At 40.5% G+C, this 13709-nt stretch overlaps 3 protein-coding genes across 9 annotated transcripts in view; 1 reads left to right on the top strand and 2 right to left on the bottom strand.

The window, feature by feature from the left end:
* cars1 (cysteinyl-tRNA synthetase 1) overlaps window positions 1-4378 on the bottom strand; it is a 13981-nt gene extending 9603 nt beyond the window's left edge. For 2 of the 5 annotated variants that reach the window (XM_007570998.2, XM_007570997.2), the window contains exons 1-2: window positions 4290-4378; window positions 722-813 (exon numbers count right to left, since the gene is read on the bottom strand). In XM_007570998.2, the coding sequence (XP_007571060.1) occupies window positions 722-813; window positions 4290-4311 (114 nt within the window). In that variant the 5' untranslated portion in view covers window positions 4312-4378. Of the gene's footprint in view, window positions 1-721; window positions 814-2925; window positions 3211-4289 lie in introns of all 5 variants that reach the window. The other 3 variants (XM_007570995.2, XM_016681204.1, XM_016681205.1) reach the window with 3 other exon arrangements.
* A 399-nt stretch (window positions 4379-4777) lies between these two features.
* On the top strand, window positions 4778-11186 carry pex16 (peroxisomal biogenesis factor 16). Its single transcript, XM_007570999.2, has 11 exons — window positions 4778-5069; window positions 5975-6010; window positions 6363-6439; window positions 6549-6682; window positions 7834-7934; window positions 8124-8198; window positions 8656-8802; window positions 9058-9130; window positions 9746-9865; window positions 10040-10104; window positions 10699-11186. The coding sequence occupies exons 1-11, from the start codon at window positions 4937-4939 to the stop codon at window positions 10755-10757; spliced, it is 1020 nt and encodes a 339-aa protein (XP_007571061.1). The 5' UTR covers window positions 4778-4936; the 3' UTR covers window positions 10758-11186.
* A 620-nt stretch (window positions 11187-11806) lies between these two features.
* The window catches only part of arfgap2 (ADP-ribosylation factor GTPase activating protein 2), a 14958-nt gene continuing 13055 nt past the window's right edge, over window positions 11807-13709 (bottom strand). For all 3 annotated transcript variants that reach the window (XM_016681210.1, XM_007571000.2, XM_016681211.1), the window contains 2 exons: window positions 12401-12525; window positions 11807-12324 (listed from right to left, as the gene is read on the bottom strand). In XM_016681210.1, the coding sequence (XP_016536696.1) occupies window positions 12304-12324; window positions 12401-12525 (146 nt within the window). In that variant the 3' untranslated portion in view covers window positions 11807-12303. The remainder of the gene's footprint in view (window positions 12325-12400; window positions 12526-13709) is intronic.

Genomic DNA, 13709 nt, shown 5'->3' on the forward strand with positions numbered 1-13709 from the left:
ATCTGTGAAAAAAGGCGAGATCCTCTGCCTTCTCCCAGTGCTAACTAGAAAAAACCAATCAGAACAAGGGGCGGGTCTTAGTGCTGCCAATCACCCTTGCATACACGGTCTCATCATCCTCTTCCTCTCTGCTACGCTGTAGTTTGTCCTGTTAGCAGATCAGATCAGATTACGGTGGTTTTTCTGCAGCAGTAAGTTGTTCCTCTGCCTTTAGCACATTTAGCAGTGACTATACAAGGATGATTGACAGCATGAAGCTCCGCCTCCTGGCCCTGATTGGTTGTTTTTCTTGCATTTCTTCAGATGCAATAATAACAGGGAAGATAGTCTCAACATGGTGACAGTTTTAACAGATTTTTTTGTATTAAAGTTACATTCTGCAGTTTTAACCTGTAGGCAGGTGAATGTTTTCGCATTTTGAACCTGTTTTCATCTGTTCATTACGTCAGATTAACTCTGATATTTCAGTTTGGATCAGTATTGTACTACAGCATTTTTTTGGAGCCGCTATGAGGGCGCCATTCCTTATCCAGAGGGGGCTTTGGCACCCTCAGCTTCCCCCCAGTGCCGCCACTGCTCCTTATTTTTTAGTTTCTTACACATGTGAAGTGATTTATGGACCATATTCTGCCAGGTCAGGTGAACATGCCGAAGTTTTAGCACCTGAAGGTGCAGCGGCTGCTGGGTTCTGCAGCCCAGAGTTACCGGTTCTACGCCGTACCTTGGTTCTGGTCAGGCTGTTGTAGAGCCGCAGCTGAGGGACTTGTGTTCCCGCTGGTGGGGACCATGGAGGCTGGACCCGCTTCCCCTTCACTGCAATAAAACCAGAAACTGGTGACTTTCACACCAGACGTGGCAGAGGAGACGAACATGATCCGCAAATAAAACTTCAGCTTGTTTTTACCCAAGTAAAAGTAAAAAGTAACCGTCCCAGAAATTACTGAAGAGTAAAAAAGTAAAAAAGTGAATCGAGAACTGAGTAACTGATCAAAACATCAATCATTTAACATTTAAAAAGACAGACCAAAATATAAAGTTATATGGAATGTTTGGCATTTTAAAGACCAAAATGAAAATAATTCAGATGAATATCATAATTACAAAAAACTAAATCAAAATAAATTTCTTTGAATATGAAATTTAACAAAAACTAACAAGAGCAGAGCTACTTCACAATAAAATTACTCAAATAGAAGTTATTTACTTGAAGCAAAATCCTCCTAACTGTATTTTTCCCCCCAAAAGTTACTCAAATGTAACTCGGGTAAATCTGGTTTCTGACGTTAAAACAGCAGAAATCATTCAGATGTTTGTGAAAAATGTTTAAACATGATGAAAAAAAGGTTGATTCCTGTTTCATCCAAATATTTTACATCTAAAAAGATTTTATTGATTCAGTTTAAACACATTTTAGATGTAATATCTGCAAAACTAAGAGGTGGAAGTTTTGACAGCAAAATGAAAACTTTCAGGAAGATTCATGAGGTTTTGTAAAAATGAATTGATCTTTTGTTGCATCAGCAGAACGTCACACAGAACTAGAGATGAACCGACCAGATATTGATATATTTGCATCAGACCAGATATCGAAAAAAAAAAATCTAGATCGGATATCGGTGACAATATATTCAGTCTAATTCTACGCTTTCATGTTTGTCTTACATTATATTTAGAATTTCTAAATGCATTTTCTGAACCATATGGAAGAAGGTTTGTTGTAGTTTATGTTGATCAGTTTCTTTATTGTTATTTATTTTATATTGGCTGTTATTCTCCTGACTGTCTGAACAGATTAAAGTTGTTTTTGCATCTTTGACCAAACTGGTGGAGCTGCTGGTGTGTTCCAGTGAGCTGGTGCAGAGTTACCAAATTAATTTAAAATTCAGTTCATTTATGTCTGTGTTTAAATAAAATAATCGTTTTAAGTAATCAGCTTTTTTTCTCTATCAGATCGGTATCGGCCGATCGGTGCATTCCGACACAGAACGACCCGTTCTGATGCTGTGGACTCCAACACGGATCCCACAGCATCACAGAGCCTCCGCCGTGTTTAGCAGTGGAACCAGCTTCATCCCAGCAGGAGGTCCAGCAGGGCTGATCGGACTCAGCATGTTTACGTTTGAGATGGTGGGACAGGAACTGCTGTGTAACGGTTGTCATGGTGAATTCTCAATTTTTACTCATTGCATTATTATCTTTGTTTTACTCGTCTAACATTCAGCTTTTATACTCATTTCATTCATTATATTAAGAATCATGTAAGTACTGATTACATTATTTTTGATTTATAATTATATTCTTTTTTTCCACTTTTTGTCCATTTGACCTTTTACTTCCAGATCATAGTTTGGTTCATGTTGACGGTTGGAGTGAAACGTTATAGCATTTATAATATGCTATAAAGTTAGTAAAGATAAGGGACAAACGGTTCTAAGTGTTTAAATCTGTGCAAGTCTATTTAGGCCTGATCATTTCCTTCAGAAGTCTGATGACTGTAACTCATTCTTCCTCTCATTGATCAAGTAAAAATATCTGTTTCTGATTGGTTATGCCTTGAATTTTTCCTCAATACTAATTTTTCATTGAGACATTCTGCTGATGCATTAAAGATTTATTTATTTTTAGAGATTTTTACAGCAGCTGCTGTAACTGAGTAAAGAGGAAAAGCAGAAAAAGCTGAAAGAAAAGTTTCCAGAAAGGACCGACGATCTGGTAGGACAACATGCAGTGAGTGGACAAACAGAAGCAGCAGCTGTGATGTTTCTGGGGCTGCAGGTGTTCCTGACCCTGAGCTGTTTGAGCAGCGATAAGCCGCTGCGCCGCACAGCGCCACCCACAGGCCGGAGCTCTAACTGAAACTCTCCAGAGGAACTGTGGGGTCATGCTTCTCTCCAGAAACCTGCGTCACATCAACCGTCTACTCACTGCTGCCGTCTGTGCTCAGGTCCTGCTGCAGGGCGGAAATGTGTCTGTACCAGCGCAGAGCATGGATGTGCTGCGGGGCGGGGGGGCAGGGGAGGAGCCTAAAGGCTCTCAGGTCGGCCTGGGAGGGGCCGAAGCCCGCCAGGTAGCTGCGTGAGGTCAGGTAGTCGTTGAGGGCCGCCGTCAGCGCGGCCTCCTCGTTAATCTGCAGCAAGGAGCCAAACTCAAAGGCTGCAGAAACAAGAGGGCAGACATTAGCAGCCGAGCAGCTGCAACTGTCCTCATCCTCTGGAGAGAAAAAAATCAGAGCAAAACCTCTGATCAAATCCTCATTTCCTCACAGAAAACCGTCCAGCAAGCAGCTAAAGTCATCCTGATCAATGCTTCTCAGGATTTTAGAGAGATTTACTGCAAAAAATGTATAAAATAAGGGGGAGGGAACGACACTCTTCTGGTGATACTTTCCATGACAATTAAAACCCTGAAATATGAGCTGAGTGGAAACCGGTTTAAGAGGTCAACTTGGGTTTAACTGATGCAAACCATCTGCTGATTCCTAACAAGATGCGTTTAAAAAAAAACTAAACAGAACCATAATCAAATAAAGGAGCCGATCAGATCTAAAATGATCAGAAAATTCATAAAACAAAAAGATGATGCGTTCACAAAGAAAACAGGAAAGAGAAATTCAAGACAGGAAATGGACAAGATGAGGATTCAACAACAGAGCAAAATGAAAGAGAAACCATGCATGGAGATGAAGGATGCTGAAGCTGAAAATGGAGGGGAAAAAATTTACGTTTGAGTAATCATGCAGATTGCAGAAGACGTTAATATTTTTAAAGGATGAAACAAACCTTTTTATATGACATACAGGGTATGTTTTATTAATGTCATGATTAATGTCATAAGCAGATTAAAACTGAGCAGCGGAAAAGGAAAACTGAGGACATAATTAATAAAAACATATTCATATGTATGAGTCTCAGTTTAAATTCCCAATCAGCTGCCCAATTCACTTAAGTGAATTCTGTCGGAATAACATTATAGATTTTGGTTTTAAGAAACACTTTATTTAGTTTAATAATTATGCCGAATTGAAAATATTCAGGTATTGTTAAATTATATTTCCTTTGTTCATTTCTTTGTTTTACAGAACACAAACGCTGACATAAAGAGTCTTCAATGACCGTTTCTTAAACAGAGTTCCGCTGATGCAGCCGAGCTGCTTGCTAACAGAGCTAACAGAGGTTAATTTAGCCTGACAGCCCCTGAAACATTAAACCGACCTGCCTCTGCTTCTTATCAGCTTCATATCTGAGGAAATATCGATTATAATAACAGGTAATAAGCGGTAAAAACTGCACCTGTCTCCGGTGAGCTCGACATGGCCACAGGTCTGAATGAGATGCTGATGCAACAATAACCGGACCGGAAGCAGAAACAGGAATCAATGTGTCAGAACACCGGTAGCGGAGGACACTAATAACTGTCGGACTCACTAACACATGTGTCGCAACTGGTGTTTTTCAGGAAAAAAAATAATTTTTAACTTTTCCACCTTTACCTTCCACTCAACATTTTATCATGTGTAGGCCTGAGCCATCCTCGCCATAATTCTGTCATGTCATGTATAGAACTTACATAATTTCTGTCAAAAATATTTTTTATTTGTCTTAGATTAGTTTATTTAGATTTTTTAAAATGCTAATTTTGTGTTTTCCTGAAGTAAATATTATTTAGGGGATCTATGTTTAAAATTACATTTCTGAATTCAATATGTGAACTATTTTGGCGATTCCAATTTATGACTGCGCAGTGACAAAAATCAGAAGCTATAGCGGATTACATCCGATAGAGGGCACCACAGCAACTTTTAGGAGGAGAAGAAGAAGACTCAAAAGACGCGGAAGTTTGCTTGTTTTTGTAAAATCTGATGTGAAAGTGGAGAAAACTGAGGTCGAATGTAAACCGGTCGGCTGAAAAGGGAGTTATTGTTTTAGTTTGAGTTGAAATGCCGAACTTTAAGGAATCAATCGATGCTTTAAGTCGCGTTTATGAGCGATATACGGAGTTTGTTCGGAGGAATCCTGCAGCTACTGCTCAGCTGGAGAACACGGTGCGAACCCTGTCCTACCTGATAGCAGGTGAGTCCAGCTCAGGAGCCTCCCTAAAGTATTCACACCCCTTGGAGCTTTGCTCCTGTTGTCTCATTCCAGCCACAAACCTCGGTGGTAAACCAACACAAAGAACTGTAAAATAGAATGAAAATAATAAATGGTTTCGAATTTGAAAAGGGTCATTGTAAATGGTCTTTGTTTTGATGCCACCAAATACATCAACAGAACAACTATTAGCTGCTAAACTTTTAGGAGATGCACAATTTATTTCTAATTATAATGAGATAATTTCACCGTCCATCATCTCTGACATGGGAATATGTTGTTGACATCTGTCAGAAATCATCCATAAAACAGACACAAGTGAAAAAAAAACACCATTAACAAACATAAATATAAAAATAAAGCAACAACTTCATAAAGTTGAACTAATAAAAGCATTAAACCATCATTAAGATGTGCTTATTTAAATTTGGAGGATGAATTTGCTGGTGCCCAGGAAGAAGAAGATTCCCAAACAAGGACAAAATGAGTTTTGAGGAACTTTGTGGAGTCCAAGCAAACTGCACCAACACTGAACATCACCTGAACGCACCATCCCTAATGTGAAGCATGGTGGTGTCAGCATCATGCAGTGGGAAGCTGCTTAGATCTAAATCAGAACAGTCCTGTAAGAAAACCTGTAGAAGAACTGAGACTGGGGTCAAGGTTCAGCTTCCAGCAGGACAACCAGCCTCAGGTATTATGGGATGGTTCAGATCACAGCAGAGTCACATCATGCCAGACGGTCAGATGAAAGCTTGACTGGAAGAGTTCAGGCTGAGGAGGAAACTGACATGTTGCTGCAGGACAAACTTCTTCTCCGTCTCTCGGTTCTGTGGGAAAAGTTTTCATGTCTGCAGGAACTAAAATGTCTGCTGCTTTCATTTCAGGGCGCTTCGCTGATTCTCATGAGATTTCTGAGCTTGGTGAGTAAAGTTCTGCTGCAGCCGTCTCTGACACACCAACACCTCAGAGGACCCCTCTGACCTCTGACCTCAAACATGCACTTCATTCATTTCTTCTTCTTCTGTCTGGAATCACATCTAACGTGCACTTTGCTCCGTTAAACTGGATTTTAATTTGTGGAAAACAAATGTAACCTGAAGAAGATTTTTCAAATGTTCTGGTGGAAATGTTGTTTTTCTTGAACCAATCATAAACCTCGTTTATGTCAGACGGTAAAAAATCTTTCATTCGGTGCTTTGGAGTCCATGAATTTGCTCCTGATTGGTCAGGACAGTTTTTCTCTATAATCTTTGTTTTCCGTCATATTTTCAGTCTATTCTGCCTCCAACCTGCTGGTCCTGTTCAACGACAGCATCCTGCGTAAAGGCCTGCGATGTGCCTTCTCCGTGGTGAGCTCGGCTATAATTCACCTTCCTGCTGAGTTTTCATCATTTCCTGACCATCAGGCAGATTAAAATGTAACTTTTTATGACCTTTTCCCTCCTGCTGCCTGTCCAGCCTCTGTCCCAGCAGAGACTCCTCACCTGGCTGTCAGTCCTGGAATATGTGGAGGTTTTCCTGGAGATGGGAGCCGGGAAGCTGTGGGGAGAGGCGGGCCGCTGGCTGGTCATCGCACTCATCCAGATTTTCAAGTAAAAACCTCTTAATTCTCTACTATCAGCATTAAAACTATTAAAATGTTGAAGAATTCCTGTAAATTTTACTATAATCAGGAGGCAGGAAGATGGTTGTTACAGATGAAGGAAAACTGGCATTTTTAATTAAAAAAATAAAACTATAGTAAAAATTGTAAACGAGAATAAAAGCAGAATTTGAATTTTTCTCTAAAAATTAAATCAAATATCAGTAGAATGAAATTATTAGCTTCATAGGGGACCATGCTGGTCTGCTGGGCTATTTTGTAAACAGTCACAAATGTCAGTCTAAAATTTCAAATATTCACACATTTAAAGAGCCTCAGTGTTTATTATTCTAAACTATTTGGTTTATGTCTGACTGTGTCAGGCTGAGATGGAAAAGGCCTTTAAACCATTCAGACCAAAACAAAAGAATCAGTCAAAACTGTCGGATCATTTATTACCAGATGATAATAACTCAGAAATAGTCCAAATAGTTTGGATGTATTTTTTTCTTTCTTTCCTATCAAAAGTTTCTGTTTATGTCGTAGGTTTGTGGTTCATTTCTATACCAAAGAAAAAGGTATAAAACTTCAGATATTTCACGACGACATAATAACATTCATGGAAAAACCTCACATTACCTCATATAATAGCAGGACAGACTTACAGGATCAATTATGCTGCATGAACTGATCAGTACGTTATTGAGAAGGAAAGCAAAAGAAAACAGGAACATTCTTGTCCGCTAGAGGCCTCCGTATGAAATAAATACAATCAGCATTTCCCCATGAAAATAAATCCAATAAAAAATAAAATGGTACTAAAAAAATAAGAAAAATAAAATTGGCATTTTTGCATAAAAATGAATAAAATAGTAAACTAAATGAAAATAAATTAATAAAAAGAAATTGGGGCTTTTTAAAATAAAAAATAAGTAAAACAAAATAATAAAAAGAAAATGTGTTTTTATATAAAGAAATCAAATGATAAGTTAAAGGATTGGCATTTTTTAAATATAAAATAAATAAAAATAATATAATGAAAATAAAGATAGTGGGCATTTTCTATATATAAATAAAATAAATAAAAATATGAACAAATAAATCAAACATAAGAAAGAATATCGTCATTTTGCTCTTAAAGCTGCAGTATTTCTGTTCCAGAGCTGCTTTTCGTCTCGTTCTTCTTCTGCTGTATAAATCCGGCCTGCAGACTTCACCTCCCATAATCCCCCTGGACAGAGGCTCTGAATATGTCTCTGAAGGTCAGACTTATTTACGTTTTTTATCACTGCTTATAAGAAAACCAACAAAAATGTTTCTTCTGTGTTTTTGTGAATGTTTTTATCCTTCGTTGTTTTGTAATCATTTTAAAATGGAGCAGGTTTGAGAACACAGCCCAGTGGGACTCCTGCAGGGTAAATGTTGTCTGATCGAGGTGTTTTCCTCCACAGACGACCCCAGCGGCGAGGATGATGCCTGCTTTGTGGGTCAAAGGTCAGGCCGTGTAATCAGACCTCTGGGCAGCGGTGAGAAACTTTTAATGAAGGCCTAAAAACGCCGTAAAGATAAAAATGATCCACATGTTGGGATCCGGAGGTTTCCTCTTTTCCAACGTCTTCACTTTAACTTTTTATTTCTGTCACGTTGTTTGGTTGCTTCTCATCCCATAATAGCTCAGCTATGGGATGAGAAGCAACCATAACTGGTTGCTTCTGTAGATACATTTTTACATGTCATAAAATGTAACTACAGACTAAAATGCAAAATAATCTGGAAAAGTTTCCTGGTTTTTATGTTTGTTTGAGGCATAAATTATTAACCAAACTCCCCAGAAAAGGTGGGAATCACCATGGCAACCAGCAGCATCGTCTCCCTCATAATTTCAGGTTCAGGTTAAATGTGTCAGAACAGGAATTAGTTGTTTCAGACTAAAGGAAAGTTTCAGGAGAGATTTCAGAGTAACATGAAATCTGCATGTTGTAGCGCCGCCCCTGCAGAGCCGGCTGTGGGGCACGGCAGCGCCGGCGAGGAAGAGGAGGAGCAGCCTGAAGGAGAGCCGCCCGCCAACCGAGCTCAGCTTCCAGGAGACGCTGGCCGAGTCGGTTTACGTCAGCCGGCCGCTGGTTCACCGTATCCTTCCACCGACTGAAAGCAGATCCTGTTTGAAGCTGCACCGCTCCATTACACCACTAGAGGGAGCTGGCTCTGTCTGCTGCTGCTAAAAGAGTTAGTGGTTCAACAGGTTTCAGCTGAAGCTTTATGTGAACAAGAAGTTATGCAGGAGGATCCTCGATGTCTGTCGTCCTTCCACCAGATTTTATCACCTGAGTTATTATTATTAAGTGAGAAGTAGCTGGTGTTTTCCTTGAGTTTTCCGGATGACAGTCCTGTGTCTCGGAGTTTGTGGGAAGCGGTCGTGGAAGCCGTGGCTCGTCTCCGCCGCCCTGGAGCTTTCCAGGTAAACAAACTGCTCCAATAACTTCCTCCTGGCTAAAGCTAGTCTAGAGGATAATCCTGGATGCTGCCGTTTCTTTAATGATGTTTCTGTTAATTCATATTTTTAGGCTTTTGTTCTTATTTCTTCATGTGAATTTGATCAAATCTTTCAGAAAACACGATTTTATCTTCAATAAGGTGAAAAACGGAAAAATTTAATGAGATGATTGTTTTTTTTCCTGTTGAAATGTTTTATCAGTAAATCGAAGCTCAAACCGATTTATCTTGAGATAAATAATCAGCTCTATGGAGCTAAATTGAGGCCATAAAGTTTTTCCCCCTCAAAAAAAAACTGGAAAAAAATATTAAATTAACAGGAGACTGGGTAAAAACAGATTTGCAATTGGTGGAAAAGGGATTTGAAACTAAACTGAAAAAAAAAAAAAAGGATTTGCAAGTGGAAAAAAAATACACTAAAAGAAGTCCCAAACTACTTTTCATATAAAATATTTTAAACATACATTTTGGCCCTGATTTAGTTCCATATAAGTGAGTTTGCCTCACTGCAGGATCGCAGAGCGACTCCCCCTCCGGAGTGTGTGTGGAAGCGTTTCACTGGTTCCTGTGGTTTCTGCAGCTTCGCCGTCCTGAGCGACGCCAAGCTGGAGAACCGATGGGAGAAAGCCGAGATGAAGAGGCGGGCCTTCCTGTTGTGCTACTACCTGCTGCGCTCGCCGTTCTACGACAAATACTCAGAGTGAGTCAAACACGACCTCCGGACCCAACTAAACACCCAGATTAGTGAAAATCAACTCTTCAGTTAAAAAAAAAAAGATGAGATCCAACAAAATCCACAATTCAATTTATCATAAAATCATTTTTCTTCAGTGAAGTGAAAACCTGATTTGTGTTTTTCCCATTTTGTCTGCAGGGAAAAGATTATCTTCCTGCTCAGACTTCTGGCAGATCACGTTCCGGGAATCGGACTCGTGGCGCGTAAGTACCGCAGTCGGGTCCCGATGAGACTTTTCAATCAAAACGAGACTAAAACCGGACGTACGAGGGTCAGACTGAGAATTTTTTGTTGTTGAAATTACAAAAATAAAGTCATAAAATGAGAAGATTAAAGACTCAATGTTGTCAGCTGAGTCGGTTCATGGACCTTTATGCTGAACAAACTCAAAAGTTTCAAAGTTCTGCTGCTGAGAATCTGATGCCGATATTAAAGGATGAATTTTTTGGCACCTTCTGCAAAACTTTTACCAAACATTCTCATTTTATTTTTCTTTGCATAGGAGATAAAATTACTACTTTCTACTGATGCTACAACTTTAATCTGGTAATACGAGTTTATTCGCATATTACAAATTTTTTCTTGCATTATTTCGTATTTATTTCATTATTTTAACTTTTTTCTTGCAACACTGACTTGTTCTGGTAATACTAGTTTATTCCCGTGTTCGATGAATATTTGCAGGGTTTGATGCGGTAACTCCAGGGAGAGCAGATGGATGCTGGTGATTCCTGGTTTTGTTCTTTGGGTCGTTTTGCTTCAGAGAAACATCTGAACCCGTCTCTGCGTGTTTTCAGGCCCTCTGATGGAATACCTTCCCACCTGGCAGAAGATCTACTTCTACAACTGGGGATAAGCCTCCATGGATCCGACTGGAAGCTGGACTAACATTCCCACTGGAAACGGAGACATTCAATTCCGCACTTTGCTCAGATTGAAGTTGTGTTTCTGATCCGGTTTGGCGAACAGCGAAGCGGTCGGGCACGCGGCATTTCTCCATTCCTGCAGCCTGTGATTTACGCTGCGTCGCCACGGTGACAGCGTCGGATGATTTGTGGCCGGACCGCACAGATTCGCTCCGTCCTGCAGTTCGGAGAGCAGCGACGCTTCCCCAGAACCGCTGCTGCTCCTCCAACCATAGAAAACTCTAATGTGAATCATTTCCCTGCAGAAATAAAATTGCAGCTGTGAAGAGAAACGAGAAACTCTGAGGGTTTTCCATCTTTATTAACATACTGGATACGGTTCTGTTTGTAGCCTACAAATAAATATCTTGATCCTTTCAGTCCACATGTGATTGGATTCTATCGGGGCAAAGAAAACAAACATCTGCTGAACGTCGAGTCTGCTCAGGACCCGGCGGCCCGGTTCAGCGACCCGGTCCGGGTTCATCTCATCGAACCGTTTCTGAAACAGAAACAATCTGAGAGGTTTTAGATTTAAAACTAAAAACTGAATCTGAGGTAATTTATAGCAGACTTGAGGTTCAGACAGTCAGGATGCATAGTCAGATCCACCATCCATGAGCTGTGACCTCTGACCTCTGCTGGGCCAACCCAGAGGTTTGCATCAGGGCTAAGCTGTTTGTCAGCAGAGGTCAGAGATGCTGTATGGAGCTAAATAAGGGCCATAAACCTGCTTAAAAAAAAGGAATATAATTTAAAAACTGGAACAGAAATATCTATTTTTAACTGAAAAATATTTAAAATAAAAAGTTACTGAAAAAGAAAGATCTGAAACTGGAAAATTAATTTGGAAACTGAAAATAATTAATTGGGAACATTTTTTTTTAACTAAATTTATTTCAACCAAAAAAAAAATTAAAACAAGATTTTAAACTAAAAGAATTACTTTGAAACTGGTGGAAGTTCAAAACTTCTCGTTCATTTTATTTTATTTTTTCAACAAACTTTCTGGCCCTGATTTGTCTCCGTATTGCTCGGCTGTCGGCTCAGGACTGATCTGAAATCAGTGCTTCTTACAGAAGAAAAACAACCCAACTCAACTGAAAGTCAGCAGCTTTTAAACATGATGGATTTATGAAGAAAACACGGCGCCTTGTTTTCAATATCACAATAAAACAAAAACTTTAAATGTTATGAATCAAAATCACATTAATTTCTGGATAAAGAAATAAAGATTTAAGTCCTCAGGTTGAAAATCTACGACCAGCAGGTTGTGGGCAGAAAAACGGCTGTTTTAGAAAAGATTCGATACTTTCTGATGGTTTATGAAAATAAAAGTCAAGATTCTGCTAATGAGGGAAGAAATACTGTCTCTAGTGGAGGACAGGACGGGGGACGCCGTCTTTCCCATGCAAGCCTTCCCGCGTCTCGCCCGTCTCCTCGCCCCAAACGCGCACGTCCGTTTGGAGCGATGCCGGATGGTTCTGCCGGCGCGGCTCAGTACGACCCGTAGCGGTCCTGGGAAACAAGGCCAGTCTCAGTGAGGAGGAGAAGAACAGCGATAGAGATGCTAGCGAAGCGCCACATGACTCACCTGGATGGTGTTCATCACACCGTTGGCGAGGACGGCCATCTTCCCCGCCACGGTTTTCACCCCCTGCTTGAACTGGGCCATGTCCGGGCCGGAGGGAAGAACGCTGTCTAAACCCGAAACCCGGCCTGCGGGAGGAAGCACAGAGCTGAGTCCGCCGCTGAAAGTAGTCCCTGTTAGCCGATCGGAGACTGATCGGAGCAGGGACGATTTCTGTGCTGTTACACCGTTTGGACCGACTACAGCTGGAACTGGTACCAGAAGATCAACTGGATCAAGTTAAAAACATTCAGTTCCAGAATCAGGAGAACTGTTCTTTCTGCGGACAGCCAACCAAAAATGAATCAGATCAACGTCCTATCAAAACACACAGGAAGCTAGCCAGCTAGCATTAGCATCTCACTGACACGTTTGCTGAAGACTTTAGAAACGAATGAATGTTAAAATCAGTTGGAAGGAAAATTTCTTCCCATAATGTCGTTTTGTATCCCTCCTGTTAGACGAGACTTTTTATCTGTATTCTCAGAACTTCAGCTGTATTTATGTGAAATTAATAAAAATTGACAATATTGTGTCTTTTTTTAGTCTTAATTTATCATGAATTAAGACAAAAGAGACAGATCTGGGTCTGTTTTCTTCTGATGACTTAAAAATCTACTTATTTCCATCTTTGTACAAATAAATAAAAATTAATCAGAATCAATGTTGGCCCCAGGCTCACATGATAAAATCTGAGCTATTCCTAAAAATGCCTTATTACCTTATTGTAAACATTTACCATGTACTATATCCTATTTTACCAATTGGGATTCAACCGGCTAAAACCAATATTTTTAACCAGAACTCAGTTGGAGCAAATTAAAAGGTTTTCCTATTTTTGAAAGGAAACATGAATTGTACAAAGAGAAAAGCTACAATGTGGAACTATGGCAGAGGCAAAAACAGGTTGTTGGAAAGAGCCGGAGGCCGGATCTCTGGTTTCCTGCAACTTCCTGTGGGATCAGTAACCGGGTCGACTGCAGGTTAACTGGTGCCTGGAGACATTTTGGCTTCGTTCACACAGACTTCTAATTAAATCAGACTTCTGTGTGAACGGTTTCCGACCCCAACGCGACCCGAGTAACAGCATTACTCAGGTTGCTGGTTCCTGAACGCAGCAGCATCAGTTGGGTCGTCGGCTCCTGACCGCAGCTGCGTCAGTCGGGTCGTCGGCTCCTGAACGCAGCAGCGTCAGTCGGGTCGTCGGCTCCTGAACGCAGCAGCGTCAGTCGGGTCGTCGGCTCCTGAACGCAGCAGCGTCAGTCGGGTCGGC

The sequence above is a fragment of the Poecilia formosa genome, unplaced genomic scaffold, assembly GCF_000485575.1.
Source record: "Poecilia formosa unplaced genomic scaffold, Poecilia_formosa-5.1.2 Scaffold272, whole genome shotgun sequence".
NCBI lineage: Eukaryota > Metazoa > Chordata > Actinopteri > Cyprinodontiformes > Poeciliidae > Poecilia > Poecilia formosa.